Source organism: Megascapheus bottae, chromosome 18, assembly GCF_031878675.1.
Source record: "Megascapheus bottae isolate mThoBot1 chromosome 18, mThoBot2.hap1, whole genome shotgun sequence".
NCBI lineage: Eukaryota > Metazoa > Chordata > Mammalia > Rodentia > Geomyidae > Megascapheus > Megascapheus bottae.
Window position 1 is genome coordinate 6,027,633 of NC_143526.1, and position 16,298 is coordinate 6,043,930.

Consider the following 16,298-nt stretch of genomic DNA (forward strand, 5'->3'; position numbering starts at 1 on the left):
ATACAACCCTAACCGTTACAGTTTTGAAATGTTCAGAGAAAGATTGCTAAACAGGAGTCTGGTTTTCTTTTAATCTATCATAGAGAATGATCCAAGTGTTCTTATAAAGAATGTGTATTTTGCTATTCAGAGGTTGAATATTCTAAATTAATCCTCAAGTCAAGTTGGATGATACTATTGTCTGTCTTCAGTATATAATGCTTGTTTTTCTTTTTTTTTGCCAGTCCTGGGCTTGAGCTCAAGGCCTGAGCACTGTCCTTGGACTTTCTCAAGGCTAGAGCTCTACCACTTGAGCCTCAGCACCATTTCCGGCTTTTTTTTTTTTTTTTTATGTATGTGGTACCAAAGAATTGAACCTGGGTCTTCGTTCATGCTAGGCAAGCACTTTAACCACTAGGCCAAACTCCCAGCCCTTGTTTTTCTTTTTATTTCTGAGATTATGATGTTGAAATCGCTAACCATAAATATAAATATTTTTGTCTACTTCTCAGTAGTTACCTTCTTCTACTTTCCTTTTTTTCAAGGATCTGTATTAAGTGGCTAGATTAAAAATGTTTTGTTTCCTACTATGTTGATCTTTTTATTCAGTGAAATAGTCCTCTTCATCTCTAGAAACATTCTTTTGTTAAAAATCTCTTGAGTGGACCGGGAGTTTGGCCTAGTGATAGAGTGCTTGCCTAGCATGTACGAAGACTGGGGTTCGATTCCTCAGTACCACATACATAGAAAAAAATGCCAGAAGTGGTACTGTGTCCCAAGTGGTATTGAGAGCTCTAGCCTTGAGAAAACCTAAGGACAAAGCTCAGGCCCAAAGCTCAGGCTCTGAGCCCAAGCCCAGGGGTGGTCCCCCACCCCCCAAAAATTCTCTTGAGTGTCATAATTTGAAATTGTCATATGATTTGTCATGTGTCTTATTTTTATTTATTTTTTTTTGGTGGGTCATGGGGCTTGAACTCAGCCTGGGTGCTGTCTCTGAGCTCTTCAGCTCAAAGCTACTGCCCTTTCCTTTAGCCAAGCCTGCTTCTCAGTTTTCTGAAGGTTAATTAGAGATAGGAGTCTCAGGTCGTTTTGTACCCAGGCTGGCTTTTGGACCTTGATCCTCAGATCTCAGCCTCCTGAGTAGGTGGGATTGCAGTGTGAGCCACCATGCCTGGCTACTTTTCCATTCTTTAAATGAAACTTTTTATTTCTTAATTAGGAGGTTTTATAGACTATATGGTTGGATCTTACATATTAGTTGCTCTAATTTTTAGCTTGTTATTTATAGTGGCTGATGTAGAGAATTGTGTTTATCTTCAACTAATTCTAGTCTTTTTCAGATTAATACTACTACTACTAACATGTACTAATTTTGCTCTAAAGCAACTCCATTGCTTTTTTCTCTTCTGCTATTATATATATATATATATATATCATTGTGTTGTCATCAGTTCATCAATCCAGATGATATTTTTATATTTGTATTTTTGTAATTTATGTTGAGTACAGGAGCGTTTTTTTGTTGTTGCTATTGTTTCCTGTGGTACTGTGATTGAAGGTCTCAGGCATCCTGGACAAGCACTCCACCACTAGGCTATATCCTCAGCCCTACATAACTATGAAAATTGACAAGAGACAGTATGCTAGATGTAATTCTCTTTCTCTTTATTATATACAGGACCTTTATAAACTTTCATTATAAGATATGCTTATTTGTTTTCTAGGTAAAATCTGTGAAAACTGGATCTGTTTTTTGGACAATGTGCTGCTGCTTGTCATATTTCTATATGGTAAGATTTCATATTTGAAACTAGGTGAGCTCTAAGAGTTCTTTTGGACAGTTAGAACCATTCTTATTATTAGTACTAGTTTTCTGTTTCTGGAGGTCTTTAGTACTTGGATTTTGGTTGACATGTTTCATTACTAAGATTCTCTTGTCCTTATTCTGAGATCCAGTGTAGACTTAGTTTTGGGGATATACTTTGTTCCCTTAAATATATTACTTATAGGAAGTGACACAAAAGCTGGATGCCAGTGACTCTACTGGCTCCCGCCTGTAACCCTAGCTAGTCAGGAGGCTGAGATCTGAGGATTGTGGTTCAAAGCCAGCCTGGGCATGGAAATAAAACCCTGAAACTCCTATCTCCAATTAACTACCAGAAAACTGGAAGTGGCACTGTGGCTCAGTGTAATAGAGCAGAGGCCTTGTGCTGAAGAGCTCAGGGACAGCACCCAGGCCACGAGTTCAATCCCCAGGACTAACACAAAAACCAAAAAGTGAAAAAAATATTTCTTCAAATATTTTTTCAAGTGTGTAACTTTTTTAAGATTCCAACTTGGTAATGTTTTAATTTTAAATTGTTCCTAGCTTTAATTTTTAATTGCATTGACAAGTGAAATGTTTTCTAATTTAGATCACAAATTACAAGGCAACAAGAAATATTCCCTATCAAATAATTGAACATGGAACTGTTTAGATGAAATAATTATCCAACACAAATAATTTTAAATATTGTACTAAAATTTTTTTTCTATATTGAAACTAATAGTTGCTTAAAGGTAAGATAATCTTAAGTTTAAAACAGTCAGTCTGTACCCACTTACTTTAGTAAATTGACCTAAAGCAGAGAAATACGAGCACTAAGAAACATGGTGAACAAGTAAAGATTAACTCCCTGAGCTGGATGCAGTATATATCTGTAATCCTGGATTTTCAGGAGATGAAAGATCATGGTTCAAGTTCATCCTGAGCAAAAGTGAAAGACACTGTCAGGAAAATAAATTGAAAGAAAAGGATGTAGACCCTCTGAATTTAAACCTCATAGTAGACTCTGTTCCCCTAAGAAACATTAACTGATAGTGAACAGAGAATACTAAGGAATTTATTTTGACCTAATGTAATGCCTTTTTATTTCAAAAGTAAATAGTGGAGGGGCTGGGAATTTGGCCTACTGGTAAGAGTGCTTACCTAACTTGCACAAAGACCCGGGTTTGATTCCTTGGTACCACATACATAGGAAAAAGTAGTGCTGTGGCTCAAGTGATAGAGCTTTAGCCTTGAGAAGAAAAAAAAAAGCCCAAGGACAGTGCTCAGGCCCTGAGTTCAAGCCCCAGGACTGGTAAAAAAAAAAAAAGTAAATAGTGATGGTCTGGGAGCATGGCCTAGTGACAGAGTGCTTGGTTAGCATGCATAAAACTCTAGGTTCAGTTCCCTGGTACCACATACACAGAAAAAAAGTAAATAGTGGAAAATAAAGATGAATTTGTGGGCCGGAAGTATGTCCTAATGCTAGAGTGCTTTCCTAGCATGCATGAAGTCGTTGGCACCACATACACAGAAAAACACCTGGAAGTAGTACTGTGGCTCAAGTGGTAGAGCGCTAGCCTTGAGAAGGCCCAAGGACTGGTAATGTAATAACAACAAAAAGATGAATTTGTATGAGCCAGAAAATAAAGGAAATTCTGTAGTAAAAGATCATTCATAAAATATGACAGTACTTTCCAAGACATTAAATTCATGTTGAAATTGCTTTTTTATATTTATGTATGGAAGACATAGATGAGGAAGTATTTTGATTTTTTTAAATTTCATTTTCAAAATTCTGATGCTACTTCTTTCTAAAATATGTGGATCCAATTTATAGGTCTTCTGAAGTGGAGAAAGCATGAAGTTCTTACGCAGTTGTACTTACTAAATAATAAATGTATTCTTCAAGTTTAGAATTAAATTTGGTACACAAGCAGATGTATTTCAGTTAGTAATAGTGTTTAATCGGGATTTAATCGGGAGATTTTTTTGGGTAAAAATAGCATGTGACTAAAGTAATAAAATATTTTTTATATACATTATAAACTGATAATCAGGTTTTTTTCCAAGGTGTTCTATTTTAGATAAGGACCACATTGTTGGGATATAACACTAGTATTTTATGTTTAGATTGTCATCACATGTACTTGTTATAAAAAAGTGAAAAATATAAATCATCTTGAATATAGCAATATTTAACATGTCCTCTTAAGGTGACTATTGATACCAGTTTTTTTCAGGGTTTTAATTATTTGAGCATAATCTTAAGAACTTTAATCTTGACAAGAGCTTATTGCCATCTCCTGAAATAATACTATTTTTAGTTGAAAATGAATGTTCTTTTTTTAGAATATTAATTTAGAGCACAGTATCTTGTTTTGATGAAATAATATAGTCAAACATTAAAATGAGATTATTTTATTTATTTATTTTTTGCTGGTCCTGGGGCTTGAAGTCCTTGGGTTTTTCCTCAAATCTAGTGCTCTGCCACTTGAGCTACAGCACCATTTCTGACTTTCTGTGTATGTGGACTGAGGAACCGAACCCTGGTCTTCATGCATGCTAAGCAAGCACTTTACCACTAGGCCAAACTCTGAGCCCCTAGATCTTCCTTTGTATTCCATCTGTAGGGGAAAGACTGTATCCAATTAGCACTTTTAGCAATCTCAAAATACAGAGCACCTGATTATTCCTTTTAGTTGTTATTCTTGTTTTCTGTGAACTTTCTTGCATATTGTGTGTGTGTGTGTGTGTGTGTGTGTGTGTGTGTGTGTGTGTATGATGCTATAATATATATGATGATATATACATTTATATCATTAGAAGCAGATGAGGTAAACAGCTATTTATTTATTTATTTATTTATTTATTTATTTATTTAGTCAGTCAGCCTGGGCCCTGTCCTTGTGCTCTTCAGCTCAAGGCTACCGCCCTGTCCTTGAGCCACCGCCCCCTTCCTGTTTTCTAAGGGATAATTGGATATGAGCGTCAGGTTCTTCTGTACCCTGGAACAGCTTATATTTTCAACTGTAAAAATTCCTTGTCTTCATGAAAATCTGTGTACTGCCAGTTCACAAATGTGATTTGATTCGATCATTTCAGCAGTGAATTTGGAAAGGTCTATTTGATTTATGAGATTGTGTTATTTTAATTATTCATAAAAATATGGCTTGATGACTTTACCCGTAAGTTATATAAATCCATATCTCAGTATCTCAATTGCTAAAATTCCTAAGGTTTTGTGCTTGGTCAGAGTATGTTTAGAAGACATAAAAATGTACCTGTTAGCCAGGTGTTGGTGCCTCACATTTCTATTCCTGTTACCCATGAGGCTGAAATCTGAGGCTAGCCATTACAGCCAATGTAGGCAGGGAATTCCGTGAGGCTTTTACCTCTAAATAACCAGCAAAAAGGCAAAAGGAACTGTGATTCAAGTGGTAGTACAAGCCTTAGAGCAAGAGCTTGAGGCCCTGAGTTTTAAACCCAAGTACTGGCACAAAAAGAGAGAGAGGGGGTGGGAGGGAAAGGGAGAGAGGCTCACACCTGTAATCCTACTCTGGAGACTAATACCTGAGTTTTACAGTTCAAAGCCAGCCACAGGGCAAGAAAGTCTATAAGACTTATCTCCAATTAATCACCAGAAAATTGGAAATGGAGCTGTGACTCAAAGCGGGAGTATATTAGCCTTGAGCAAAAAGAGCTCAGGGACAGAGCACTGGCACTGAGTTCAAGCCCTATGGCTTGACAGAATGGGGGAGGGAGGAAGAAATGTTCCTGTTTTTAAAAGGGAAAAATATAAATAATTTATCTTAGCATTCTTTTCTTATAGGTTTCTGCCTGGGGTGGTTATGTGTTTATCATCAACCTTATTCCTCTGCATGTATTTGTGCTACTGTTGATGCAGAGATACAGCAAACGAGTCTACATAGGTAAGTGATTTAATTTTAGAAATTTGTATAATAAGACTCAAATTCTTTGAATGGGTTTGGGTTTGGTCAGTATTATCTATAAAAATTTAAACTAAGTGTATGTTCACTTTGCTTTGTGTTTTGATAGGAAGGTCAAGCGTGTTTACACAAGTGCTTTAATGCCAACTTTAACTAGATGGGTTTTGATTTGTATTAATTTGATAATTTCAAAAAATTATTTTGTAATTTGTAGGAGTAGACATTTCGTCATCAGAATTACATTTTTTCCTAGCATACTTACTCGAATTTAGTGCACTTGCTTTAAGAGGCTGATATCTTTTAAATAAATTACTTATTTTTTCTTAAATAGTTTAGTTTATTTGAGTCCCTTTTGTATTATATACCAACAGACTTGAGTTTCTGTTTTCTCTAAAATGTATGTGTTTTTATTATTGGCTTAAAAAAATCTTTTACTAAAATGTTTATTGAGAGATGAAGTCTTATGAGAAAAAGAACTTTGTAAGATTGAAGGAATTAAAGAGCAACTGAATTTGAAACCAATGTCTTGGGAAAATAATACAATTATAGTAATGTGGTAAAATAATAAAAATGGCCAAATAGTTCCTCAAAAATTAACCCAGTTCCACTGTTAGAAAATATGTATCTCATAAAACTTGGACATGAATAAAACTTCATGAATGTTCATAGCAGCATTTATTATTAATAGTAGTCCAGAAGTAAAGACAATTTGTCTATTAAGTAATAGATAAATAAAATAATAGATAATAAAAATAATAGTAGATAAATAAAATGTGATTTATACAAGCATTGTACCTGGGGGCAGGGGGAAGCCACATATAAAAGGCTACAAGTAAATTCAATAGATATAGCAAAGTAGATTAGTGGTAGCCAGGGGAGAGTGATATTAATGGATTTCTTTTGGGGGTGAGAAAATACTCAGGAATTGAATAGTTGCTATGATCAAAGTACTCTGCATACACTTCTAAGTTACTTCTTGTTAGGTTTTTAGAAGATGAATTTTTTCAGTATATAAATTATATCACAGTAGAAATAAAAATAATAGTATATTAATGACATTTCACTGTAGTTTATAACAGTCTGGCACAGAGATTATAATACGCACCAACTTTTTTGTGTGTGTGGGTCATCAGGCTTGCCTCAAGGGTAGGGTGGTAGCCTTGAGCCTGAGAGCTCAGGGACAGCACCCAGCTTGAGTTCATTTTCTAGAGGTTAATTGGAGATAAGAGTCTCATGTCCTTTTTTGCCCGGGCTGGCTTTGAACCTTGATCCTCAGATCTCAGCTTCCTGAGTAGCTAAGATTACAGGCATGAGCCACCAACATCCAGCTTGCACCAATTTTTATATACTATATTTATAATCTTCTAAATTTTTTATTCACTATTTTATTAGTATATATCAAGATAACAGGAGGATTTTATTTTGATGATCCCATAGATACAGGAAATATACTTTGTGTAGTGTACTACACTATTTTCTTCCTTTAACTCCCTTTCTTCCTCTACTACATTTACAAATAATATTTGATGGGAGATATATATTTTATATATAAATATTGTATTATATAACATAAATATGTGTGTATTTCCTCCTCTTTTCCATCCTGCTGATGCTCCCCATGTCAGTAGCCCCTCTCTCACACACACACACACCCTTTTTTTTGGTCAGTTGTGGAACTGGAACTTTAGGCCTGGTTGTTCCTGAGCTCTTTTGCTCAAGGTTAGTGCCCTACCACAGTGTTTCTTCAGTTTTCTGGTGGTTCATTGGAGGTAAGAGTGTCACTGACGCCTGGCCTTGCTTTAAACCACGATCCTTAAGCCTCAGCTTCCTGAGTAGCTAGAGTTGCAGGCAGGAGCCATCTGCACCCAGACTTATTTATTTATTTACACTTTTGATTAACCTCTATAATGATTTCCATAGTTATTACCCTAGTTTATGTTCCCATCAGTAGTATATAGGGTTTCTTCCTGTGCCCATATCCTCAGACATTTACTATCTTAATGATTTCCATTCTTAGTGGAATGAGATGAAATCAGGGTAGTTTTAGTTTGCACTTAACTATATGGCTCAAGATTTTGAATATTTCATGTATTAGCCATGTATGCTTCTTCAAGGTCGGTTCATTTGCCTATTTATTACATAGGTTACTTTTTTTCTTGCTGTCTAATTTCTTGAGCTCTTTGTATGTTCCAGATATTTATCCGTTTAATGATTGATGAATTTTTTCTGGTTCTACAAGTTGTTTCTTGCTTGCTTCTTATTTGTAATTGGTAGTTTTGATTTGCAAAACTTTTTAATATAATCCTGTTATTAGTCCTTGTTTTTATTTCCTGTATAATTGGAGTCCTATCAGAAAATAATTAACTATTTCTGTATTTTGCAGTGATTTTCCTGTTGTGAAATTTGAAACTGTGAAATTACATTTAAATCTTTAACTTATTTTGAATTGATTTTATACAGAGTGACACAAGAAGGTTTATTTCAGTCTTGGCCTGTATATAATGTTTTTCTTACTATGGCTATGGATATAATTTAAATCTCATATTGGATAATTCCAGCCTTGCTTTTTTTGTTTAAGATCACTCTTACTATTTTGAATATTTTGTTTTCATATTAATTTTAGTACTTTTCTGTTTGGGCAAAGAGAAGATTGGTACTGTTCTTTTTATAGATGAGAAGATACAAGAGTGAGCATAATAATTTACTACATTTCATGTACCTAGTTAGTGGAGTTAAGGTCTGAATCAGAGCCCAAGTACTAAAAGAAACCACCATCAATACATGCCTCTTGTGTAATTACATAACTTTACTGTTGAAATATGTCAGCCTATGGTATTTGTTTATTCTGAAAACATGAACAGTCCAGAAAGAATCGTAAAGTATAATCCTCCAATTTTTGTTTTGGAAATCTGGAAGGAAAAACTTTTAAAGTTAAATGATTACAAAAGAATAAATAAGAATTTTGTTGTTTGTGTTAAATAATTGGGGTGCTTAATAATTTAACAAGAATGCAACAGAGAGAAGATTGTGACACTTTTGTGAAATGCCTGGAAATCGTGCTGAGGATTCAAAGAGATGTCAGAGGTAGTCATAAAAATGCATTGTTAAGGAGTTGAAGGAAAAGTATTTTCTACATTAAAGTTTAAAACACAAAGCAGCATTAACTCTCCTTACATTCAGCACCAAGATGAAATGAGAACTGGATAAAAGGCTGAGAAAAACCACCTTATATTTGGTGGTTTATAGAGTGATTTCTCTAATCACTCTAGAAAAAATTATGTAATTAATACACTTCAGGATATTTCTTCTTTGCATAGGAAAGAAAGACTAAAATGCTTTATGGCTATGTGCATATAAAACTAGATTAGTATTTATCTCAGGTAGTCTTAATTGTGTTAAAGTTCCTCGCTGTTACTTTTCTCTAATTGATACCTAGTATGATTTAATAGAGTTTAAAATGGAAAGTGGAGCTATAGAACAAGTATTTTTCTTCATCTAAAATGTATCAGCATTTAATTTTTTGTCCTAATTTTAACAATTCTTTAAAAAAGTACTCGAGTCATGATAATGTGTTTGTATATAATGTTGTCCTTCGAATTTAGCATATAACATCTTTTCTATACTTTCCTTTCTCTGAAGAAAAATATTTGAATAAATAAAAGTGGGTAAATGGAGAACGCAGTTTTTCTAACCAAATTTGTGGTTGTGATTTATGTACCAAACTAAATTTCAGTGAATTTCAGTGAGTTATTTTCATTTTATTTTCCTTATGAATGTAATTTTTGTAAATGTCCATAGGATCAGTTGTTAACATAGCTTTTTGAATATGGTTACATTTCAAGGAGGCCTATTGAATCACCTATGAGTGTATGATGGAGAGGGAGGAACAGCATAGGAGTTGGGACAGGAAAGTAAAAGCTGAGTCCAAGTCCATGAGTGCATATCTATACTACTAATGGAGGGAGGCAGAGGCAAGAGAATCTAGACTCCTGATCTGGGAATTTTACAGCATGATCCTGCCTCAAAACAAGAACAAACAAACAGAAAACCTTACTAATTAGTAGTTTTTCATTTATTTTAAAACAACTTTGAGTACCGAAAAAAACTACAGATTCAACAAAGATAATTTCCAAAAATCCACATATCAAACAAAATACTTCGTGTTCTCTTTTGGTAAATAGTGGCATGAGTGTTTAATTTTAGTGGTTCTTTTAATTAATTAATTAATTAATTTTGCCAGTCCTGTGCCTGCGCTCAGGGCCTAAGCACTGTCCTTGGCCTTTCTCAAGGCTAGAGCTCTACCACTTGAGCCTCAGCACCACTTCCGGCTTTTTTCTGTGTATGTGGTACTGAGGAGTCAAACCCGAGTCTTCGTGCATGCTAGGCAAGCACTCTACCACTAGGCCAAACTCCCAGCCCTCTTTGAATTTTATCTTATAATGTCTTTATGGTCCTAGGTTTTATAAAAAACAAAATTGTTCTGATGCTCATACTTTTTGTTGTTGCTATTGTTGCTATGGGGCTTGAACTCAGGGTATGGGCACTGTACGAGCTCTCCAGTTTTCAGTTCAAGGCTACTGTGCTCTGCCACTTTGAGCAGTAGTGCCACTTCTGGTTTTTGAGTGGTTAATTGGAGATAAGAGTCTCGTGGGAACTTTTTCTGCCTGGGCTGGTTTCGAACCTTGGTCTTTAGAGCTCAGCCTTCTTAGTGGCTGGGGTTATAGGGGTGAGCCACTAGTGATTTACCAGCAACCAGCTGAAGCTCATACTCTTGTTTTTGCATTATATTCAGAATAGCCAAATTTTTTACAAGATACTGTGGAGTATTATTCCAAGAAGAAACTTTTAAGATTCCATATTTGTGATGCCTTTTTAAAAAACACTCATATCCTATAGAGCAAATATATTATTTGCAAGTAATGAATGTGTTTATATGCAGTTTGTGGGTGTATGTTTCACTTCATTTTTCATCCATGTAAATGTAATACCTTCTTTATCCTTACATATTTACCAACATTATAGGTAAACAGAAGTGATCACAAAGTGTCAGTGTATTTATTTATCAAAATTTCAACATTCTTGTAAACCTTTGTATTTGTTAGTGATACAGCAAAATTGGATGGATCTTAAGTTGTTCCTCACTGTGTTTCTTTTGGCTAATGCTATTGTGATAGACAGATTGGACAGAAAAGAATATTTTGTTGGCTATTTTCATTAAAAATAGAGAAAAGCAATACAGGAATGCTAATATGATTTAATGGTTGGTAAAAATTATGCAAGAGTACTGTCAACATAAATTGTATGTGTTCCCAGAGAGGAAGTACTTAAATATGGAGAACAGTAAGAGCTTCCTAATACTTAAAATTTCAGTGGAATGTGAATCAGATTTTCTAGTGTCTTGACAATTAATTTGAACCCTTTAAAGGCAATTACACATTTCTACTCTGTTCAGTCTTATCCTATATCCTTGGATTTAAAGCACTTCAAAAACACATTTAGGCTCTGTTTAGATTACTATTTATTCCAGGTCAGAGATTTTCTTTGTCTAAAACTAAATAGAATGTGTATGTATGCTTGTGCAAATGTAATAAAATAATTTTTCTGGCACATTAGAAGGATAATCTGTGGTAATGAACACCAGTAACTGTGCTTCCACAGGATGGCAGTGTGGTAACATTTTCATGATGTAATAAATGGTTTACAGTATTATCTGTGTGCTTTTTCTTAGCACTTACCACTTTGATGTTAGAATGCTTTAATATTCTGGTTTAGAGAATATTAAAAAGTTGTTTTGGAATGACAGGGTGCATTTAGTCAGTATACATTGTAGGCATCTATAGAAATGTATAGTGAATTTGCTTCTGTACTACTAAGGTATGCAAATAAAAATCCTTAAAAATACTATTTGACAGGTGTGAAAAAAGAAAGGAATACATGGAGGGGTAAAAGGTTGTAATAAATGGGGAAACTAGTTCGATTAGGATTCATAGGAAGAGGAATTTATAGGTAATATTAACTACAATGTGTACATTGTTAGGGTTTTCCAAAAGCATTATATTATAATGCTTTGGAAAAGCATTTTCCAAAGTGTTGTCTACTATTTCTCAATGCTCATGACATGAAAAGATCCTTACCCCATTTAAATGAATGATTGGCTTCTTACCATGATTCTCCTACCTTCCAAGTTGCTGGAGTTACAGGTGTGGACTATCACACCTGCTTGATTCATTATGGCTATTTGTGCCTCTGGTTTGCTAACTTGCATAACTTTTAAAAGATAGCATTATAATAGCATTTTCTGTTCTCAAAATATCTTGACTATTGGATGTAAAGCTAATACTCGATTAATTAGATTTAAGGTACAAGTTTTGTTTTATTTTTCTTGTCCTGGGGCTTGAACTCAAGGTCTGGGCACTGTTCTTGCATACTTTTTTTTGTTCAAGGCTATTGCTCTGCCCTTTAAGCCACAGTTCCACTGAGGATGTGGTACCTAGGAATCGAACTCAGGGCTTCATGCATGCTAGGTGAGCACTCTGTCATTAGGCTATGCTCCCGGCCCACGATATGAATTTTTATAAACATATTATTAAATATCAGATACCATCAAGACCAAAGGAGCAAAAGGCGCTGTCCTCAATATGTGGCTATTAGATCCAAGGACTCAAAAGTTGCATACCCAGTGCTGTGGACATGGTACAGGAAATATAAACACAACTACATAGATATAAAAACTTGGACCGGGAGTTTGGCCTAGTGGTTAAAGTGCTTGCCTTGCATGCATGAAGACCCGGGTTCGATTCCTCGGTACCACATAGATAGAAAAAAGCCGGAAGTGGTGCTGAGGCTCAAGTGGTAGAGCTCTAGCCTTGAGAAAGTCCAAGGACAGTGCTCAGGCCCTGAGCTCAAGCCCAGGACTGGCAAAAAAAAAAAAAAAAATTCAACATAGATATAAAAACTTATGACTCTATAGACATAATGTTTTATTACATAGATTGATATGTATCTATAACATACAAACCCTCAGCCTAATTTTGATTGTGTTCTAAAATCTTAAGTGCCAGTGATTGTATATAGAGATTCCCTTCTTTAATACTTGTTTGTTAAACATGTCATTTAAACTATGATGTAAAAATCAATGCTAATAAATTCTTTAATTAAAAAAAAGGAAAAAAAAATACCAGATACCATAGGATAGAGTATGAGGAAAAACAAATGCTTTTATTTTGCAGAAAAAGTTACATTTATTTTGAAGAATTCGGTTATTTCACCATTTACTGAAGTAAATCCAGTTTCATATATATATATATATATATATATATATATATATATAAATGCACATTTGGGGGTGCAGTCCTGGGCTTGAGCTCAGGGCCTGAGTATTGTCCTTGGACTGTCTTTAAGGCTAGAGCTCTACCACTTTGAGCCTCAGCACCACTTCCAGATTTTTTTTTCCCTATGTATGTGGTACCAAGGAATCGAACCCTGGTCTTTGTGCATGCTAGGCAAGCCCAAGGACAGTGCTCAGGTACTGAGTTCATGCTCTAGGACTGACAAAAAAAAAACAAACAAACCGGTTTTTGTATATATTTGTTTTGAATGCTTTATGGTGGTAGTAACCTACTCTTGTCTCCTGTTTTGTCTTCATAGCATATAGCACTTTCTACATTGTGGGTTTAATATTATCCATGCAGATACCTTTTGTGGGATTCCAGCCAATCAGGACAAGTGAACATATGGCAGCTGCAGGTATGAGACACTTTTTTTCCTTTCAAAAGAATATGTCTTTCATAGGACAGTCTTACAAAAGCATTAAATTTTTTTGTTACTTTCATTTTTCTTTTCTTTTTTTCTTTTATTCTGTCTGTCATGAGGTTTGAACTCTGGGCCTGGTTGCTGCCTCTGAGCTCTTCAGCTCAAGGCTAGCACCCTACCCCCTGAAGCTACTTTCGGTTTTGTGGTAGTTAATTGGAGATAAGAGTCTCATGGTCTTTAGTGCCTGGACTGTCTTTGAACCATGATCCTCAGATCTCAGCCTCCTGAGTAGCTAGGATTACAGGTATGAGCCACCATGTCTGGCTTTATTTTGATTGTTTTTGTTTGTAGATTTTGTTTTCCTAAAAACTTACCCAACCACCACCAAAATAATACTAGTCCCAATTGCGGGATAATGTAAACACAGCCCTGTCAGAGATTCTCCTTTTATAGTCAGTGATCCATAGAAAGTCCATGGCTAGTTATTACAACATCTTATAAATACCGTGCGGGCTCAGTATTCCTTATCTGGTATGCTTGGGACTATCAGTGATTCAGGTTTTCTAGTATTTGCATACATGTTATCTCTTGAGAATCCTTTATCCTAAAAAAAAAAAAATGAAGTTGCAGATTTTCAGATGCCTAACCTGTACTCAACATATAACCTTCTGAGGGGCATTATGTAACATTCTCAGTGGGGTTTGAAATGTTGTCCCTCACCACTCAAAAAGTTAAAAGTAGTAATGGGAGATAAAGAGAAATGTATGTTCAGTTTTGAGTACACAGTAATAATATGTACTTATGCTGTATATGTAGCCACCTGTTGTAGGTAGAGGTTAAACGCATTATTACATTTCTGTTTTTTTCTTCTTTTTTTCTTTTTTGCCAGTCCTGGGCCTAAACTTGGGACCGGGGGCACTGTCCTTGAGCTGGGAGTTTTTTTTTATTTGTTTTATTTTCTGATTGTTTTGTTTTTTGTTCAAGGCTAGCACTCTACCACTTGAGCCACAGAACCATTTCTAGCTTTTTTGTGTATGTGGTACTGAGGAATCTAACCCAGGGCTTTGTGCATGCTAGGCCCATAGTCCAGGCCCTATACTGTTGCATTGCTTAATGATTAGACTTTAAAATTTTTAAGTAGTTGTACAAATGTTCTACTCTTTATCCTAAAGTGGACTTTGGAAAATAACTCGTATAATTTAATTTTTTTAAATTTGGTTTAAAAAATATTATGTTTTAGTGATACTGTCTATTTTGTAATTGTTACAAAGTTCACGGCTGACAACTTGTAGTAAGACACATTGTGACAAGAGTGGCCAATAATGATGTAGAAGTATAACTGGACAAAGATTATCTAATATTAATTATGTAATAGATTATCTAAGACAATGAAAAATTCTAGTACTAATTATAAATTAGTACATTTAACAAGTTCTATTTTTTCAGGTTTGGTATCTTTGTGTCTTCATTCTTTTTCCTCGGGGTTTCAAGAGGTCCCATTTGCAATCAAGATAATAGTATCTGCTTTGAGGCATCTTATAGAATTCTTTTACACCCTGTTTTGGAGTAGAACAGAGAGAGACAATTTCTGCTTCTGCTGTTTTCTAAAATGCTAACATTTTTTATTTTGGGATAGCTAGTCCCAAATCCCAGAAACTAGACTAAATGTGTAATCGAAGTTATACTCTTTATCACTTTCACCTACCAAAGAAAACTGAGGCCAAACTCAGTATCTCTAACATCTAATCATAGCCCCTTGGTCTGGGAAGTGGTATCTATAAACTCAGGACTTGCCTGATCTAAGTTCTTTCTACCCTCTGCAAAGCAAATCTTAACGAATTTTTTTAATGTATTTGCGTACTCCATTCCACCACACATGTCACTAAAATAAAGAGAAAAGGGAAGAACATTAATATGTTACTACGTAGGCTTTATTTGTTCATAGAATTTGACTTTAGCCTGGTACATACAAAGAGAGTCTGAAAACATAATTGTATATAATAGGATTTTTTTGTTTTGGATCTGTGATCTGATAGGAAAAGTTTGACTAGATGAGATATCTAAATGAAATCTAGATGTATCTCATCTAGATGTATCTCATCTAGAGTTCTTTCAAGGGGAAAGTTTCAAGTGGCCTTGTAAAGTGCTTTGTTGATTATATGGCCTTTTGTTTTTAATTAGGTGTCTTCGCATTGCTGCAAGCTTATGCTTTCTTACAGTATCTAAGAGACCGATTAACAAAACAAGAATTCCAGACCCTTTTCTTTTTGGGTGTATCGCTAGCTGCAGGTGCTGTGTTCCTTAGTGTCATCTATTTGACTTATACAGGTAGGTGCTATCACCTGTGTGATGTAAGTCTTGTTCCTATTTTTCAAACAGGCATTTTTTTTCCTCTTAATTTTGCTGCTTTAGGCTCTCCAGTCATCAAATCAGTGTGCTTTCAGTGTGCCTCTGGATTACTGTATTAATCCTGTCTTCACCAGTCCTGAAAATGAAGTCTAATTCTTAAGAACTATTTTATCTATTTGATTATTAAAGTTTACAAAATTATGAGGGTTGAAAGGAATAGAAACAGATGTGTTTTAAAACAGCTTTGTAATTTATCTGATGGAATAAGGTGTACTGGGTTAGATCATTTAACCATTTTACCCTCTTTTAAAAGATTATTCAATGTTGTTTAGTGTCCTAACCCTTTAGTAATTAATTAGAAGACCGTTATTTGACTATTACCTTATTTTATCTGGTTACCAGCCATATAAAATCTTTTACCTACCTGAGAAAGCTGAGCCTAGTCTCATACATTTAATTATAGT

General features: G+C 34.9%; 1 protein-coding gene across 1 annotated transcript in view; it reads left to right on the forward strand.

Moving 5' to 3' along the window:
* Stt3b (STT3 oligosaccharyltransferase complex catalytic subunit B) overlaps positions 1–16,298 on the forward strand; it is a 73,793-nt gene that overhangs the window by 39,610 nt on the left and 17,885 nt on the right. The window contains exons 4-7 of the mRNA XM_090351796.1: positions 1,704–1,769; positions 5,616–5,715; positions 13,381–13,479; positions 15,667–15,813. Coding sequence (XP_090207922.1) covers positions 1,704–1,769; positions 5,616–5,715; positions 13,381–13,479; positions 15,667–15,813 — 412 coding nt within the window. The remainder of the gene's footprint in view (positions 1–1,703; positions 1,770–5,615; positions 5,716–13,380; positions 13,480–15,666; positions 15,814–16,298) is intronic.